This window comes from Centrocercus urophasianus, unplaced genomic scaffold (genome assembly GCF_019232065.1).
Source record: "Centrocercus urophasianus isolate 14NV4802_14NV808 unplaced genomic scaffold, USGS_Curo_1.0 seq_11, whole genome shotgun sequence".
In the NCBI taxonomy this organism is placed as follows: domain Eukaryota; kingdom Metazoa; phylum Chordata; class Aves; order Galliformes; family Phasianidae; genus Centrocercus; species Centrocercus urophasianus.
The window spans coordinates 58592988-58611770 of record NW_024884253.1 but is presented as its reverse complement, the minus strand read 5'-3'; the positions used below and the strand labels follow the sequence as shown (position 1 = coordinate 58611770).

The window sequence follows — 18783 nt, the reverse complement described above, 5'->3', positions numbered from 1 at the left end:
GGAACTGCAATGCAGATAGGCATGGTAATAAATATTATCAGAATTTGTAAATCGAAGAAATTATAGCACTACAAATAAAATATAAGATGGTTATAGGGGGGCTGTTGTTGCCCTCCTTGGCCTATAGCTGGACACAATTGAGGACCTGAGAGTTGTTCTTGCTGGGGGGACCAGATTGATGGCTCCTGGGCACAGATATTTTATTTAATAGGAAGTGCTAATTGTTGTTTCTCCAAGTGCTAAGAACAGTAAGTCACATCCCTGCATACAACTCAAGCTTACCTGCCAGCAAATCCTCAGCAGAGAAAGACTCTACCAGCTCTACTGAATTTCTCCAGTGGCTTCTATGATCTCAGGGGAGCAGGAAAGATAGTTAGGAAAGGAATGTTTGTAGAAGAACCTACAAATCTAATTTGTCACCTTGAGTACTGGGCAGCTTGGCAGAAAGGGAAGGAAGAAGATTATTCCTCAGTTTTCAGAGCAGATATTACAAAGTGCACATCTCTGGAGGAATCTGCAACTCAGGAGACTCTAGGTGGTAACAAAGGTCTTCCTTCATCTAACCTGCTTTTCTTCCAAATCTTGGCCTTTTGCCCTCCCTTCAAAGAAAAAACATATGTTCTGCTGCTGAGAGTCCTTTATTAAGTCTTTGTAACGCTCGTCCCACTGCTTCCATGCACATACTCACACACATTTCATTACCCAGTCCCTAGATGTATAATTGGGGCAACATCCTCTGAGGAAATAATACAATGTACAATTTCTACTGAATAGATCACGGAGTGCAGAGAAGGAAGACTTAGTCACATTTTTTTGGAACACTCCACAAAGAATGAGAATTTTGCCTTTTCCTTTCATTGACAGTCTGCATTTGTTTGCAGGGATCATAGTGGGTTTTGTAGTTATTTTTGTGGCTTTTTTAATTTGATTTATTCCATAGTTTTGAATTTTAGCTTTAATGAAACTGCATTTGAGAGCCAAAAATTTCCTTAATATTTTTATTAATATAATCCCCTAATCCAAGCAGTTTTATTTATGAAGCACCACCACACTAAAATGAAAGTCATTAGGTAAAGTGATTTTAAAATAATGCTGCTGAGGGATTTTTCTATTTTCACAATATGAGGGCTCATAAATAGCTCTTATGTTATCAACTTTCAATCATACTAACGTACAGAATGTATTATTACTCTTTTGTGGAGTTATTTGTAGAAGAGGCAGATGGGGAATTAGAAAGTAAATTTGTTTTGAAGATAGTACAGTGTGGCTATCACCATGACTATCTTCAGACTTCAGCGCTTTGTGGTAGTAAGAAGTACAGTGGTTATATCTAACGTGTTTTACTTTTTTTTTCGGTCTTTCTTTGCTACCATCTGCTTTTAAGGGGAGGCCTGGGCTCATATTTTTGGCATGTGAAGTGAAGTAAAATAAGTAATATTAAATTAATCAATGTCCATCAGTCTATAAAATGTGTTAGCGCTTCTTTTTCCTTTGTTTAAATGGTACATCTTTTTATGTGAATTAAGAAAAAAGAAGTGGCTAGATGAAAAAAAATTGTAATTCACATGTTGGTATTCAAGCTGGACAGGCTTGAAAAGTGGGGTCATGAGATCTCAATGAGATTTAACAAGCCCAAGTGCAAGGTGTTTTACCTGGGTTGGGGCAATCACAAATGTGTGTACAGACTGGGAGAAGAACTCCTTGAGAGCAGCCCTACAATTCATTGAGGTAGGGAGATGAATTTCACTATAACAAGAAAATGATTAAAGCAAAAACTACCCTGCAATCACCCTAGACAACCTAAAGATCCTTTAATCCCATGGTGTTCAGATACGTGTGGGGGAAACCTCCAATCTTGCAACATGCTTCACACCACCGTTCTACAGAGCCCACTTGTGGCTTGTTAACCTTTCACAAAACACAGAGACAGCTTGTTGTTGTTTTTGACTGACTTGAAATACCTGTAATTTTTTTTAAGCTGTATAACAGTATAAATAATACTGTCTTAAAAGATAATCTCAACCTAAAATGTCACACATTTTCATTGTAAATAACTTTGTAGAGATATATGTAGTAAAGAATTACAAAATTATTCACAAATGCAATTTCAAGTCATTATTTTTTTCCAAAAATAATTTTTTTTCAAAGACTGAAAGTTTCTTTCAAAAATTTTACCCAGTAAATTTCTAATTAGTATTTCTAATTATAATTTCTAATTAGAAATTTAATGAAGAAAACTTCTACCTCCAGAAGAGTAAAAATTGAGGTCAGAATTTTTATACTGAAGGAAAGATCATTTATTTAAGTCAAAGATGTAAGGCTCAGTAAACTGAGTTCCTCTCAGTTTTCCTTGGCAATTTGCTTAACCTTCATAACATTTCCTGTCTTTGGCTACAGAAATGCAGTAATATCTTCATTTCTGATAGCACCATGATTATCATTATTATTATGGTAAAAATGTGTTGGAGGTTGGAGGCTGGAGTCAATGTAACTATTTCGTGAAATTAGTTTTTTTTCTTTTCTAGCTCATATAATGGAAAAATAAATGTAGCATTCCTAAACTTGTGCTTCTCATGAGAATTGTTGATATTCAGATGGGTACTGATGATGCATGCTCTCTTGTTGAAGTGTATTCATATTCATCACTGCAAACATTTTTAGACAACTTCAATGTTAAAATTTTTTGATTGCGAATTTATAAAATTTTAACACTTCAAAAAAGAAAAACTAATCCAAATTCAAGTCTAAAAGCATTTTCTCTTCAGTCTACAAGAGAGAAAATCTGGCATTCATGTTTTACAGTGGATGCAGGGGCCATTGTGGTTGTTCAGAACCTTGTCCTTACCTTCTCCTGGGTTCAGAAGCTTTATGTTTTGCATTTCTCTTCCATGAGGCATAAAGTATCCAGGTGTAAGGACAGATATTTGGTCCAGAGTCTGTTCTCCTATGCTGGAAAAAAACAAAAACAAAACAAAACGAAAACAGACAAAAAAAAAAAAAAAAAAAAAAAAAAAAAAAAAATTAAAAAAAAAGATAGTTTTTAATTTATTAAAAGCTGATTTTTAATCTGTTGTTCAAATTCTCTCATGACTCCAAAAAAAGAAAATACGCGAAAAAAAAGTCTTGACATCAGTGAGTGTCTAAAATCATTAGACCACTACAAAATTGACTGACCTTCTCCAGTAATCTTGAGTGGATCTCGGTTTATTTGTCAGTGCATTGCTGGTATCTAGTAAGTTTTGTAGTCAGCAGAACTACTACTGAACATGCGATATGTTTCACAGTGTATATGAACCCAAGCCCAGCTATGGACAAAAATAAGTATACTTTTATGCTAGGTTGCTTACCAAATATTTGATTGGAAGACATTCTAGATGAGGCTACCCTAGCACAGCATTGCATTTGCTATTTTGCATTCAAAGAAGCTATTACTTCACCAAATAAAAAACATTCAAAAAGATCTATTTCCTCACAAATCACTTTTTTGTGTCACCGTTGTTTTGCTCTAAAAACATCACCAAATCATTAAGTAACTGGGAAGTAGACAGCATGTGTTTCTTCTCTTCAGTAATTGAGAGCCTGGCCACAATACACTGCATATAAACCTGCTGAAATCCTTTGCTGGTACACCTTACATATGGATATGTAGTTTAGCACCAAGGAAGGTCTGTTACAACCTGCACATACAGCATTTACAGTAAAAACTAACTATAATTATCCTTGCAAAAAATGTTAATTTAAAAAAGAAGTAAAAGTGATCTTCTTGTTTAGCAAAGTCTGGGTTTTCAGATAAGGAATCGTTTTTGGTCTCCATATGACTGTTGTGTGTGCCAAATTTAAAATGCCAAAGATGTCTAATTCATGCTGCAGAACAGTGATAGTATACAGTCATTATGGCAGTTAAATGGAAGCCATTTAAAGGGAAGATAAAACAGAGAGTGGGATGGCATATGAAGATCGATGGAAGAATATCATCCCATATTTTCCTATATGATGGGAACTGCACAGTTCATTTTAAACTTGGTAAACAGAAGCTGCAACTATTTACTTTATTTTCTATATCGATCATTGAAAAAGCTTATAGGCCTAATATTCTGATTTTCTTACTGATGAAGCTGCAGCTGTGTAAATAATAAAATGTACTGGAAATCTTAGAAAGCTTACTGAGATCCTCCACCTGTGAGCTGTTCTTTGAAGCAGCACCAGATCTCTTTCAATTATTATCTGCTGTCCTTGCAGCAGGATCCTGAGAGATGACCATGGAGAAGTGCTCAAGGAGGGCCGAGATGTTCTGGAAACAAACAGAAAGCCTTTTGTTGGATGTTTTGAGGAGCGTAGGCCCCTTCTCCCTTTAAGACCTATGTGTAACTGTAGCAATGAACTGGTTTGAGGCCAGGCTCTTCTCAGTGGTGTGTAGTGATAGAACAAGGAGCAACAGCCTAAACCTTGACCACAGGAAGTCCCATACAAAAGCACAGAAGGACTTCTTTATGGTAAGGTTGACAAAGCACTGGAACAGGCTGCCCAGAGAGGTCATGGAGATATTTAAGACCCATCTGGACACCTACCTATGTAACCTGTTGTAGGGTACCTGCTTTAGCGGGGGCTTGGACTCAGTGATCTCTTGAGGTCCCTTCCAACACCTGTGATATATTTGCCATAACAGAAATGTCTTCCCACTTCATAGAATATTTTCCAAATGGATTTTGGCTACTTAAATAGACACAGAGAAAAAGAAATTGTAGTTCTAAATGAAGAAGAGAGAGTTGAACATTATTTATATGGACCAAACAACATCTTTCCCAGATGGCAAAAGTGCCGCAGGGTGCCCTATATTTGCACAACTCAGCATGAGGCAAGAAGAGCTGGCCACCACACTGTATTTTTTCCACTGAAAACTGTGCTTTTCACTTGATTCTTGTTGTGTCTGGGCTAGTCTGACACTGTGCAGGAATTTGCAAGGCACTCAGCAATCTCTGTCATTGCCCCTGCCCTGATCTTTCTTGCAAATTTCCCTGCTGTTGCCAGATGGTTTTAAGCTTTCCTCTTCCATCTGGCAGTACCCACCTAAGCCATTTCTCACCTACAATGAAGAGGATCTGCCAGCCCACCAGCAGACTGAAGAGCAAAGAAAATCAAAAGGCAACCAAACTACAGAAGTAACATAACAGTTTTAAAGTGCATGAAAGGGGAAATTATTTTGTAGGTTATCTGTTTACTGACTTGAGTTGCTTCCTAAACAAAGCAGATCTGATGTAAAAAAAGCATTTTTACAGAGGTGACACACAACTCGTGTATGAAGTGAATGGATTAAACTGTTTACATTCAACCATGGAAAATACTCCAGAAACTGATATCAATGTCAGAAACCTTATTAGGTTTCAGAAGAGGTAGGAAAGCTTCAGCCTAATTACAAGAAAGGAGGTCTTCAGGCCTTGAGAATGTCATCTGAAGGGCATTTATATTGTTTTCTATAAAAGGAAAGGGCAAATTTCCAGTACATATATAATCACTGGTAGCATTTATGTTGTCATCCTCTCTAAAGCAGTAACAAAGTGCACAAATGGTGGATGATTAGGGAGGTCAGTGAAGTGCGCCATTCAGCTGTAATTGTAGAGTTTTTAAAAATTCTTTTGACATCAGAAAATATCATATGTTTTTTTTAACCCAGCTTTTTGCTATGATTAGTTAATTCATGCAAAATCAGTGAAGAAACAGAATGGCAAATTAAAAGCAGTACACCAGGAATGTCATTCTGCAGCAGCGACAAGTAATCAGCAAAGTCGGTGCACTGTAAAATTACTCCTACCTGCCAACACTTAGCTCCAAATGCACAAGTACTCCACAACATTTGGTTTAATGTGTTCCCACCTTGTTTCCCACTGAAAAGTGCTTTGGGAGAAGTGCCGTCCCATGTATAATTTGGCTGATGCTGCAGTCAGTATTCTCCCTTTTCCTAATCCCTCCAGAGCACTTCACAAGACTTACTTATCTCACGTGGATTATTGGATACAATGTATTATTTAATTAGCATATTTTAAAAATTATCATAGGCTTATAAAATCTGGCAATCTTCATATTAAGGATATTGAGTGAGTCTGTTCTCTCTAATACAATTTCATAAGAAGTTGTGTTTTCCATTTCACCATTTTTCTGACTAGGACTTTCAGTTTTGAGTAATGAACTGTGACTTTCCAATTTTGACACAAATTTGCATTAGAGAGTAGCCACATAGTGAAAATAAAAAGGTAATCCACTGCTGACCCAACAAGAGTTTGGAGTAATTCAAATTACCTGGATTTGGTTAAAAATGGTTGAACACTGCAGGTTGTTAACTATGACATGAAAGTGTGCATTCCCTTCCGTGCACATAAATTGTTCAGGGAGAAATAGGTAGTTCTACTGGTCCTCAGACAAACATTTGTAGTATCTTAAATGTTGTAATATTTCTTCATGTTTTCACCTATTTGAGTTCTGTGGTCATTGGTTATTTGCTAGCCATCAGCAGCTGTTTAGGATGGAATCATGAACTCAGGGACAGTTACTATTGCCACTCTCATTTCTATTTTATTTTGTGCAACTTTTTTTGAAAGATCTTTACTTTCCAGCTCAGGGTATCTACATAAGCCCAGGGTAAAAATAGATTTTAAATGTTGTTGTGCTGCCTGCTGCAAGATTTGCAAGGGAGGTTGTGAATCTTGCCACCATACAGCACATAACACAAGCTTGTTTGCTGAGTTTTCCTCCCATGTATATCCCCTTACTTGTAAGCTTTTTTTAATCTATATGAGGTCAGGGACAATGTCTCCTATCTGAAATGTCTAATGAAGAAAAGAGAGCTGGGCATTAATGCTGTCACCTCTGAGGTCAATAGAAAAATTCACACTAGCAGCAAGAATGAGCTGTAGAATAAACTCAGATCTTTCTAAAGTCCTTCCACACACAATTCTGCATTTCAGTTGGTGAAAATGTGTTCTTTCCTTAGCTTATGATATAATCATTACTCTACTCTGTGAGACTCTTTACATGTGTTGCTTGTCACAAAGGGAAACTGCAGAGCCTACAGGGAGAGCCAGGTACAGAAGGCTGCATCTGCATTGATCTCACTTGAGCTGGAGATCAGATCCAGTGTTTCAAAGCAGGAACCAAAAATAGCTGTCAGGACTTCAGCCTGTTCTGAAAGCAACACAGAAGGTAACTGCACACAGCTCTGAATAGCCAAAAGGAGCATTCTCTGGTACCTAATGAAAACAGTATCTCTTAAAATCACATGTAAGAAGTGCTTTGTATTCCTGTAGGATGCACACCATTAAGAAGCAGTTTCACTCTAACCTAGTCCATATCCTAATTATAGGCAGCATAGGAGAAAAAAGACACAGACCTGTCCCCTCTGTGTTGAATGTTATTTTTTTTTCTTGATATAAAAAAGAGGAGTTCTTGCAGGATTCTCTGAGCATTAATTATAACTTCTCCCTCATACAAACACTCCTGGCAGTCTGCAGGTCCTTTTGATTCTGCTCATTTATACAATCTCCTTTCCAAAATTAATGGAAATCTACAAAACTTCTAACCATATTAAATTTTGCACAGACACTCACTTGCTCCACATTTTTGATGATTTATACTATCTACTGAGCTGCTGCTGCGATTTCCTTAGTAGATGGTCTTTGATTTGGCTCGTGGTTATCACTGAATAAACATCTGAAACACAGAAGTATTTCATACACTGTTTATCAGCCACTTGCCAGTGACACAAGAAGTGCAGGTGAAAGGAAGGATGACTTCAAGTACATTTATTTTCATGGCTGCACGTTCAAGCTTTTCACCTCATGAAAAAATAGGTGTCCTAATGCTGATAAATGTGACTGGCACAGTTAAAGACAGAGTGACTTCGGATGTTTTCTCTCTGGTTTGCAGTAGGGGTGACCTCATCTACTGGTAATTATCATGCAGCTGTTTCCTCAGATCTTTACTTTTTTACTCCATTCCTTTGCAGGTTGATGGAACAGACATCACAAGTTTTTATTTCATGTTACCCACTGAATATTCTACACATCCTCAAGCTACTGAGAGTAGATTAACTGCCTCTGTGGTATGACTACAGATAAAACCTAAATCCAAATATCTCACTCTTTATTTTTGTAGCCGGACCCTGCAGGCAGAGACATCTCCATCCGACCCATCTTGGAGCACTGCGAGAACACTCACATGACAATTTGGCTTGGGATTGTCTACGCATATAAAGGGCTCCTGATGGTAAGCACAGTTTACTCTGCAAAAGCTGCTTCCAAGCTTCTTGCTGATAGGCTTGAACTGAATTCTATTTGTTTTTCTGAGGCTGGGAGCGAGTTGAAGCTTTTTTTAAATACATCTTTCATAAAGTATAAGTGGTTATATGTGGGTATAAGAATATATAAATGTATAAAATAAATAGAACACTAATAGTACTAGAGCTGAAAACTAGAGATATTCTGCCAACCAAGAAATTTAATAGTGAAAAGATAGGTCTATTAACGAGACAACTTTATAAACTCAGACTGCTGAGGTTCTCTGAAAGGGCGGGGTTACCTTATTCTAAATGTTTGACTCCACATTGGAAATGTCCATCAGGAATAGCTGCAAGAGATGCTGAATGGGGCTCTGAGCACCCTGATCAATCTGTAGGTGTTCCTGTTCATTGCAGGGGGGTTGGACTAGATGACTTTTTAAGGGTCCCTTGCAACTCAAATGATTCTATGATCCTATGATTCAATGCAAGATGAGTTTGGAGCCTGAATCAAAATCATCCCTTTTTTCATTGTGGCTCTTCTACATAAAATATTTTGTTAATGGAATGAAATTCAGGAAGTAGCAATATGAAACCTTGATAGTTTAGATAAAAAAAGAAAAAATGACCATTGGTGATTAAAAGATCCTCATACCCTAAGCCTCAAGGTTCGAAAAATATCTGATTTTTGACAGTACTGACCAGATGAACACCTACCTTGAGCTAAGCCCCATCTGGATTCTAAAACCAGATAAACATTTGCTTACACTGCCTGAAGGGTTCCATCTGTTCTGTGCATTTGTAGCATGCCTGTTCAGAGGGACACCCATCAAAGACTGGGTCAGTTGCTCCCATTTGGCGTGGCAGGTGTTGCTGCTGTGGGGAAGCTGGGTAGGGTGAGATGCTGGTGCCTGGAGAATGTCTTCTGCTGTACAGAGAATGGCTGCTACCAGCCTGTCGAGTCCTGCTTGTTTTCACTCTGCTTTTAGCAGGCTAGAAGATCTTTAGGTATGCAGTACAAAGCTCAATAGGAAGGGATGAGAGTTTTTTATTTATTCTATACGCTCAGCTGCTTTGTGGTGCAGAGAAGGGAGTTGCACTGAACCTCTCTACCTCCTGACTGCCATCTCTGACCACAAGGAATCCTTCCCACCTTCCCAATAGACATTTATTTTCAGAAGAATGTCCAAGAAGGCTGTGAGACCAAGAGCGAGAACATACTTAATCACACCATGGAGATCAGGATTTAGGAGAGATTCTGCATCTTAGCATTTATTACTGAGTAGCTCAAGTGGCTCTGGGTTCATTGACGTGTGGCACATGTCTAGGCCTTTCAGTTCTGAGGACAAGCACTGCGAAATGCAGTCAGACAGTAAAACAGCTAGTGAATATGTGACCTTTAGTACAGTTGTTGACAAGGCATTTGACTTTATTGTCTCTTTCCTAACTTATTTCTTGTTTGTTGTTTTGATACATTTATCAGTAGATTCCTACTCTTCAGTTAAGAGTGTTTTTTCCTTTGAATACAAGAATTTTTCTAGACAATACATTAAAAGGAAATTACAGGTTCACTATATTTTTATTACTTTCCAATCTCATTGTATAGAGATTTTGAACAGCTCATTTCACATTCTCCCATGTAGAAGCTGTCACTGTTCACCATATAAAAGCTTAAGACATTTTTCTCTGTGATTCTGTTCAAAAAGTAACATGAAAGTATGTTTGGTTCATTTAGTGCAATGTAAATAAACAAATTAAATTCAAATCCTTAAAAAAATACTGAAGGATTTTAAAAAATTATTTGCTTTGCAAAAATAACTTCTATAATACCTTCAATGTTAGTAAGAAAACAGGTTAAATAACATTAAATTAAAAAAAAAAAAAAATTCCCAGGTAATGGTAATGTTGTTTGAATTGTTTCCTTTTTATTTATGTTGTTCTGGACAGCAGTTGAACTACTTTGGCTTTCACTAATTCATTGCTGTAGATTGGTTTGTTGTCAAGTACGTCGTACTGCTTTCTACAAGATGTGTGACTCAGTTTGTTTAAGTTTGCAAATGCCATTTGGCATTACTCATCATAATTATTTCAGGCACACAGTGTTTCATAACCATCAGTAAAATATATACTTTTATTGCTCCAGTGCCCCTTTATTACACAAATTTATATATACGAAAGAGACTTTGGAATCAGTCGAATAATTGCTGCAATGTCTTACTCTCCTAGAGCACATACACCTGTGTGAAATGAGGACAACAGGACTGATGTTTTTAATCTCATCACCAAACTTGTTTCAGATTTCTGTCCCCCAGGCACAGTTTGTCTTTCAAGCAACAAAAAAATCCTGGAATCTCTTGTGTCACTGTATCATTTTATACTAGTTTATCTAATGAGAAACTCTGCAGTTTGTAACAATTATTATCGTTATTATTACTACTATAATTCACATCCTGTATGCTAAGAGCTAATATTGGTAACTACAGTACAATATTTAAGGCAAAATGTCTTAGTGATTTACTTGAGCCAACATTGTGCACAGTGGCTTTTTGTGTCTAACTGAGAATACAAAAATTGGGTTAGCTTAAAAAGTACTTCTCCTCTGTGGTTTAAACACATAGATCAGTACCGTCCAGTCTCATGACTCAAGTGTGCTGATGCAGTGAATTAATCATTTAGGTTAGGGCAGAGCATGGAAGGGCAGATGGGGCAGGGAAGGAAGCCATTTGTTGCCAGGACATACAAGCTTCTTTTGTATTAAAGTAAGTAAACATTTAAACAAAGCAAACCTTTACGTTCAGATTCATAGTTCTTCTTTCCTTTGAAGTGATATGAGGAAATGCATCTTAACTACATGAAGGCTTTTCAATCACTTTTCAAATTCCTTAGGACTGATGATAACGGACTGATGATAGAGGACTGTTGACCAGAGGACAACAGGAAGATTACTATGCTGGGTCTTGCCTTTGTACCTCACATTTGTCTTCTTAGTGACTTTGGCCAAGTCCCATCATACATATTGGATTTTGTCTTTTCCCATCTGAGGTTTCAGTTCCTAAAAGGCTACGTACAGGTGTAAGGCCAATCTGTGTATATACATACCGGCCATCTGTTCTGATATGTCTAATTTTGATTTCTGACAGTGTCAGTGAAGTCGAACAGTACCTTTATTTTGTATATTCCAAAGATGGGTAGAAATCATATCACTGTAAACTTATCAGTGCTGCATTATTAGCATCTTTCTGAGCAGTGTGAGCATTTTTTCCAGAAAGCAATCCCAGATTAAGGATGGACTGGACTCCTTTGCTCCTTTGTCTATTAACCACAGTGGACTTGTCTACAGTTTGATTCCCCTTTTCCTCCTAAGGCATTTGTTAACATTATACTCAAATTGTTTATGTGCTGGAAATTTCTTTCATTCTGTTGCTGATGTAAGATCATTATTATGTACTATTTAGTTACTGAGAAACAGGCTTTCAAGGTCAAGGTATATTTTCTACTTGGCTGTTGTTATGTATGTCAAATCCTACTTTCACCACGTAATCATTAATAGAATTTGGGGTTTTTTTTTTAAGCTATAACTCTTATTACTGACCACTTCTGATACATAATTTTTAAAGTGATGTCCTTAGTTTACCTTGCTAAGGACAAAAACATCATGACGGTGAAAAGGAAAATTGATACACCAACAAGGCTGATAAGAAAAAAAAATGTCAAATTCCTTCTCATTATTTGTACTGCAGCATTTTGTTTCATACATTGACAGTATTTTAGCATCCAAAGCATACGTTACTATACGGTTTTGTAGGATGATTTTTTCCATCCTATGTCCATAAGGAAATTTAAAATGTTTTATTAAAATACTAGAGATATTGCAGTAAGGGACTAAGTACCCTTACATGTCTTTTAGCATCACTTTTATAGGATAGAAATATATCTTAGCTGTAACACATGTTTTTGTCAGAGATGTTTGACCATTTTACAGTACTGTGGTTATCTGTGGTGATCTTTTGCCACAGACAGTATAAAGCTATCCTAAATGGATTCTTACTCACAGATGTTACTGTAAAGTGTTTCATTACTAAGTAGAGTTTACATGTAAGGAAGTCAAATGCTGTAGAGAAAGAAGGTAAAAGATGTTATTAACTGATTTGAAAGGCTGAAGCATAAAGACACAATTTTTCTGTGGATGTGTGTTAGTGACCATAGCTTCCTGCAGATGCCAATCCAGCTCAGTCTGTGCAGGGCCATACTTTGCCACTACATTTTTTTTAAAAAAGCCCTTTGGTTGAATAGCTGGATGTCACCTCTCGCAACTCAAAAAATATTTAGCTGTTGTTATAACGCTCAATAGAAATATGAAGCTTTCCTTTAGTACTTTGTATCTAGGGCAGCTCTGTGAAAACAAGTTAAATACATGGCTGACTCATCCCTCATCAGGGAAGGGAGCAGTGGTTTGATGTCAGACTGCAATGACTGTGAAGGCAGGAGACCTACGAGAGGATCATGTGCCCTTCCACTTGCTAACTTGACTTAGAAAAAATAAAATCACTTCTTTATTATAAATTTTCCTGAAGACTGCACAGTGATTTTCTCTGCTCAGCTCTCCAGTGAACACCTGAAAAATCAGCATGCTTATTTTTGCAGTTTGGAAAGCTCCCACTGAAAAAAATCTGCAGCCATTTCACTGATGCTTATATCTGGGATGATATGAAGGTAGTGAATAAACATGAATATGGAAACACACAGCTCCAATTTTATGACTGCTTCAGAGTCAGAGATGTTTGCAGGGCAGAGTTCAGAACTGCCTTTATATAAGGGGCAGCAGGAGGGGATATCTTCCAGTACCAAAGCCAGAAAAAGACAAAAAAAAAAAAAGCTGCAAGGACTTTGAAGTAAATGCTTGTTTTTATGCAGCACAGCAGGGCTGTGATCCACAACTGAGCTCAGTAAGTGCTACTATGATACAGTAATTAGCTGCAAAGCTGTAGGCTGGTCCAATACATGCTCTTTCCAAAACTGTAACCTCTCATTATTGGCAAGTATGACTGTGGCAAGACTTCTGGCAAGATTTATTTTCTCTGATATTTCCCTGCTATTATCTGATACCCTCGCTAAAATTTTCCTTCTTCATCTTCATTAATATTTCATATCCCATGAACAGAGTATAAGCAGGTGTGACTTTGAAATAAAACATAAACAGGTTTATGGCAAGCACAGGGAAGGAAGGAAGACAGGAGGAGAACGAATCCCCTGCCTGTCATCCGCCAATCTTTGTAGTCCAGTAGCAAACCAGATCCTTGATTGTATCAATACATGCTGTGGGTCAGTAAGCAATCATCACTGTACTTAACAGTAATTCTGCTGAGCAAGATGAAAAACAGTGCTGAGTATTTTCCTATACTTCAGCTACAGACAGTTTTACTCAATTCTCAGATTTCAGTTGAGATGGTAAAAAGTTTTTAAAACTTAAATTGCCAGTTAAACTCTGTGAACACAAAATATATGTTCCTGTTATTCCTCTAAGACTTTATATATTTCATTTAAGGACCAAAATTCCATCATTAGTTGCAGTGATTACTCCACCGTCTTAAGACACTGTTTTCCACAAATTTATACAGCAGTCTTCTCATAGCCCTGTTAGATACGCTGACAACACAACCAAAATCAGCTTACCAACTACTGCAAAGGTAACAATCCAAACCAACATGGTGCTAAACAGAAGCTGCATACTCTCAAACACAAATAAAAGAAATGAATCCTTCCTGTACAGCCTATACCTTCCTAGAATGCACAGAACAATATTTACAATGCTTTCTGCATTAATAAGATATGCATTTAGTATATCTATATGGTAAAAGGCACTTTTTATAAACTAATGGTTTTAACTATGTAGGAAGCCTTCCTAGCTGCATTTTCAAAGTGTCTTTGGCTGAGATCCTTAAAGAAACCTGAATTAGACCATTAGGCTTAGTAGAAAATTGTGCAGTCTAACTTTTAGATAACTGCTTTATATAATAGAATGCGTAGCCCTGAGTTGCTCAAACTCATCCTGTGACACATGGGATCCATCAGGAACCTCAAGAGGGGAATTGTAGCTGTCAGTGAGGAGCTATCTTAGTGAGCCAGGATAAAGCAATGGGGACAGACATGTCCTGTCTCTCTCTGAAGTTAGCACATTTAGCACTGCTAGTAGCTGGCTTCCTCCATCCATTCCAGTGTGTTTCTTGCATGCCTTCTCTAAAGACTCTTTAATCAAAATTCTCAGCAGCGATTAAAGCTAACATCCCACACGAGCGCCCAAGTAATTAAGACAGCCAGTCTCTCATTACATAAAAACTGACAGCTCTGAAAAAAATTTGAGAGCTGCTTCGAAAACAACCTTGACTTGGGGGTTAGGTAAAATTAAAAATTGTGCCACATTGCCCAAACCATGCAATGATCACCACCAATATCACTGTCTTGCAATACTGAAGATGGCTGATGCTGTGCTTTGTGTGGATGCACTCTGAAAAGCCTTACCAGTTTGAGCCCTCCAGGAGCATCAGGAGAAGAAACAGCTGCTTTGCTAATCCCAGTAGGCTTTAAACATCAAATAGTCCTTAAACTGCTCAGCAGCCTCAAGACTTAGGTGCCCCCAAGCACAATGGGAAGGTTGATTTATGTAGCTGGGGAAGATTAATGCTTAAAGTTTAAGTACCAGGTGTAGAGAGCAGGTGGAATGGGCCACTGAGAGTCTGTGTTTTTAACTGAGACCCAAACATTTCAGGCTTAAAGAGCTGGAACTATTCAGCCTGGAGAAGAGAAGGCCCCGGAGAGAACTGAGAGCAGTATTTCATTATCTAAAGGGAGGCTGTAAGAAGGAAGGGGACAGACTCTTTAGCACAGTCTGCTGTAATAGGACAAAGGGAAATTGTTTCAAACTAAAAGAGGGCAGATTTAGATTGGATATCAAGAAGTTTTTTACAGTAAGGGAGGTGAGGTACTGGCACAGATTGCCCAGAGAGTTGGTGGAAGCCCCATCTCTGAAGACACTCAAAATCAGGCTGGATGGGGCTCTGAGCAACCTGATGTGGCTGTAGGTGTCCCTGTTCATTGCAAGGGAGTTAGATGACCTGTAAGGGTCTCTTCCAACGCAAATGATTGTATGGTTCTATGATATAGAAAACTTGTCAGAAAACTACAGAACTCTGGACCTGTCACTAACAATATCCACATCCTATTCCTCAGCCAAACCATTTCAGGGAGCTTCAGACCTTTTGCCATCAAAAAAAGAGACTCTAATTTCTGCACACTGGCTGAGACTCAGGAATAGAGAAGAACATAAAAAGGGCAGGTGGAGAGAAAGTGAAGCATCACGTTCTCTCTGGAAAGCTCTGTCTCAAAACAGGTTTCTCATCAGCTCAGTGGAGCTCTGCAAACACTCTTAACAAGCAAACAAGGAGTATGTCTGTGATCACCACTGACCTGGCAGCAGGCTGTGGAAAATCTCTGCTTTATCCATGTTTGAGTCTCAAAGATGAACTGTGAGTTTTAGAAAAGGAGAGCTCTGTTTCTGAGGCAAACATTTTACTCCAAATGCCAATAACATTTAGAAACAATGCTCTTAAATTTGTAGTGCTTCATTCAAAGGAAACCCACTTGCCACAAGAGTCTCTCTCTCTTTCTTTCGTTATCATATAAATAAATATCTCCCTTTCAGCTGGAAGATACTCAACCATTTTCCATGCTGTTTTCAATTATAAATGAGAAGGTCAGATTGTAACCCCCACGACACTGTTCAAATGATCTTTTTCCATTATAATTGATATTTTAAATTGCTTTATAACTGCCTTAGCTATAAATTCATGCCCATTATTTGTATTAAATGCTGGCGTCATTTAGGTTTGCTGGCCGTGTTCCCAGAATAATGCTTTTGGAGGGGAGTGTGTCCATCTTGAAGAACTGGGGGAGAGCAAGGGATGATCCACAACTCTAAAATTCTCATTAATATTTAGAAGATAAATTATACCAAGTATATGCTGTCCAGTAAACACAGTTCCTAGGATTAGAGGCCCCTGAGTTGAAACTAAAATAGTTAGTCATGGTCTCATCTCTTTTTAAACAGAGTTTAGATGCACACACACAGGTATGCTTTCTACTCCTTTAAGAGCTCAGCCTAGTTGTCAGTTCAGGCACTGCCAAAGTGTGAATCTGCAACTTAGCTGAGCTGTTCTGCAGCAAGAGTGCAGGGAATGCAGAAGAGGCATTGGGAAGGATACGCTTGTTGCCTGAGAAAAGACCTTGCCAGTGTTGGACTCTAGTGCAGTCAGGTCAATGCAGACTACAGTTTGCATCTGTAAAGACTGTAGAGGAAGCCATGCATTCTCTGCTTCATTTCTGCACAGTGCCAGACTCAAAACCAGAGAAGTGGTGTCTGCATCCTTCCTCATTGAAAGCATCACTTTAGTTATCTGAGGGGATCTGGAAAATGCATTAGGGGATTAGCAGCTTCTCCATCTAGGTCCTACCAGAGAGACTTTGAGACCCTTCTAACCTCCACCCCTCTAGAGTAGGTGTGGATTTTGGTCCTACAAGAGGAAATGGGTAAAGCGGAAGAGGGAGAATCATAGAATATCCTGAGTTGGAAGGACCCCATAGGGATCATCAGGTCCCACTCCTGGCTCCACATAGGATCACCTGAAAATCAGACTATATGTCTGAGAGTGTTATCTAAACGTTTATTGAACTCCAACAAGCTTGGTGCCATGATAAGACTTATGACAAGGAGCAAAAGGAAAGCCCTGGAAATGACCACATCCTACAGGAGCATTAGGAATACATGGAGAGAAGAAAGGTGAGAATGGGGCTAAGGAAGGCTTCCGTAAGTATTACAAAGGCAAATGCTGCTTGTGTTTTTTGCAAGGGCCACCTCTGCCTACGTGTATTTGCAATCTGCCACGCTCCATAAGCTGAAAGTAAATATCTTCCAGAGCCTTTCAGCCAGGACTGTTCATGAACATGTGGCATGGTAACATATGTGCTGTAGGCAAGAGAATTAAATAAAATAGCAGAAAAGTTCAGCAATGGGAGGGCAAGGCTGGCAGTTCAGCAGTCAGTCCAGGATTGAGGTGTCTATTTAAGGAAGTAGGTGGAGCCTGCTGGAGTCTGCTGGTGTCTGTGTAAGTGTAAGGCACGTGAGTCACAAATTATTTGGTTTGTTACTGTTGTTAGTAGAGGTGAAAAAAGTAAACAAATCATCAAGGAAATATACTATTATTAACGTCTGATCATTACTATAGTTGGAAGCATATAAAGGCAAAACTGAATTCATACAGCAAACATAAATCTGTCAGTTCCTAACACTTTTCGGCTTGACTTTGCGACCAGAAAATGGTCTTCTAGTCCAGGTTGTTTGCCTTTAAAATTTTAAAGTTTTTTTTTTTTTTTTTTTTCCCCCACAGGTAAAAAGCAAGTTTTTACTGGGCAAATGTAATTAATCCCCAAGGGGCATCATGAGAGACCTTAACTTTTCAGGGTTATCAAGAGGGTTGTAGTTGTTTAAGATAGATTTTCTCTGTGAATTGACAGTAGACAAAAGTGATGTCCGGATGAAAGTGTAGCCAGGTCAATGGAAATGCATCCTTTTTGTGTTTTTATTTTCATTTTCTTTCCTGTTTTTCCTTATAGTGTGTTTAGAAAAATCTAGATAGCACAGGCACCATGATTTGGGTCTTGGTGTTCATTCCTCTGTCCTTCCCTTTTCTGATACTATCGACTCTCTACCATTCTACCCATAGCGCTGTACATGCTTACTGGGCTTTGCCTAGACTATTGACTCAGCTCCCTGTTTACAGTGCCTTGAGTGCATTTATGCTTTTCCTTTGTTGCCAGAATCTCCATGTGGAATACAGGGAGACAGAGAAATCGAACAATTTTTTTGCAATTGTTCATGTTGTAGAAAAATCTAATTAAATTTCAAGGAATGAAGAAGACTTCCTTACCCTAAAGACTCTCCCCTGCTAAATTTCAAAGGCATATTGCAAATAAAAAAGGGGCTAGAATGTAATGTAAGAACATTACAAAGAAACAAGTAAAAGAAAAACTGCCACAGGAATATTTTATACCAGAAATCATTAGACAATTGCAATTGAAAGGCCATTACCAACTCTCACTATTATAAAAGAAATTGTAATTGCACTTTGAACAGGTAGGGTGACACCTTCTGCACATATTTGTCTGTCATTGGACACATCTAGGCACTTCTGCTTATTAATGTATGTGATAATCATACAATGAATAACTGGATTGAGAAGAGTCTATTGAGAACAGCTGCTAACAGTAGCTAAAAGAACCACCTATCATATCTTTACTGGAATCCCTGAAAACAAAGAGGAATGTCTGTCTTCAGAAATAATTACAAGTATAAAATAAATATGTCCATAACATTTAGAAAAAGTTGTTCCCGTTGCTACTACTACCACTACTACCAAGTTTTGTATTTTTCTTGTGAAAGATAAAATCTGTCTACTGAGAAAAAG

At 38.0% G+C, this 18783-nt stretch overlaps 1 protein-coding gene across 1 annotated transcript in view; it reads left to right on the top strand.

The window, feature by feature from the left end:
* GABBR2 (gamma-aminobutyric acid type B receptor subunit 2) overlaps window positions 1-18783 on the top strand; it is a 445157-nt gene that overhangs the window by 401010 nt on the left and 25364 nt on the right. Inside the window, exon 14 of the mRNA XM_042839905.1 lies at window positions 8146-8256. Within this exon, the coding sequence (XP_042695839.1) occupies window positions 8146-8256 (111 nt within the window). The remainder of the gene's footprint in view (window positions 1-8145; window positions 8257-18783) is intronic.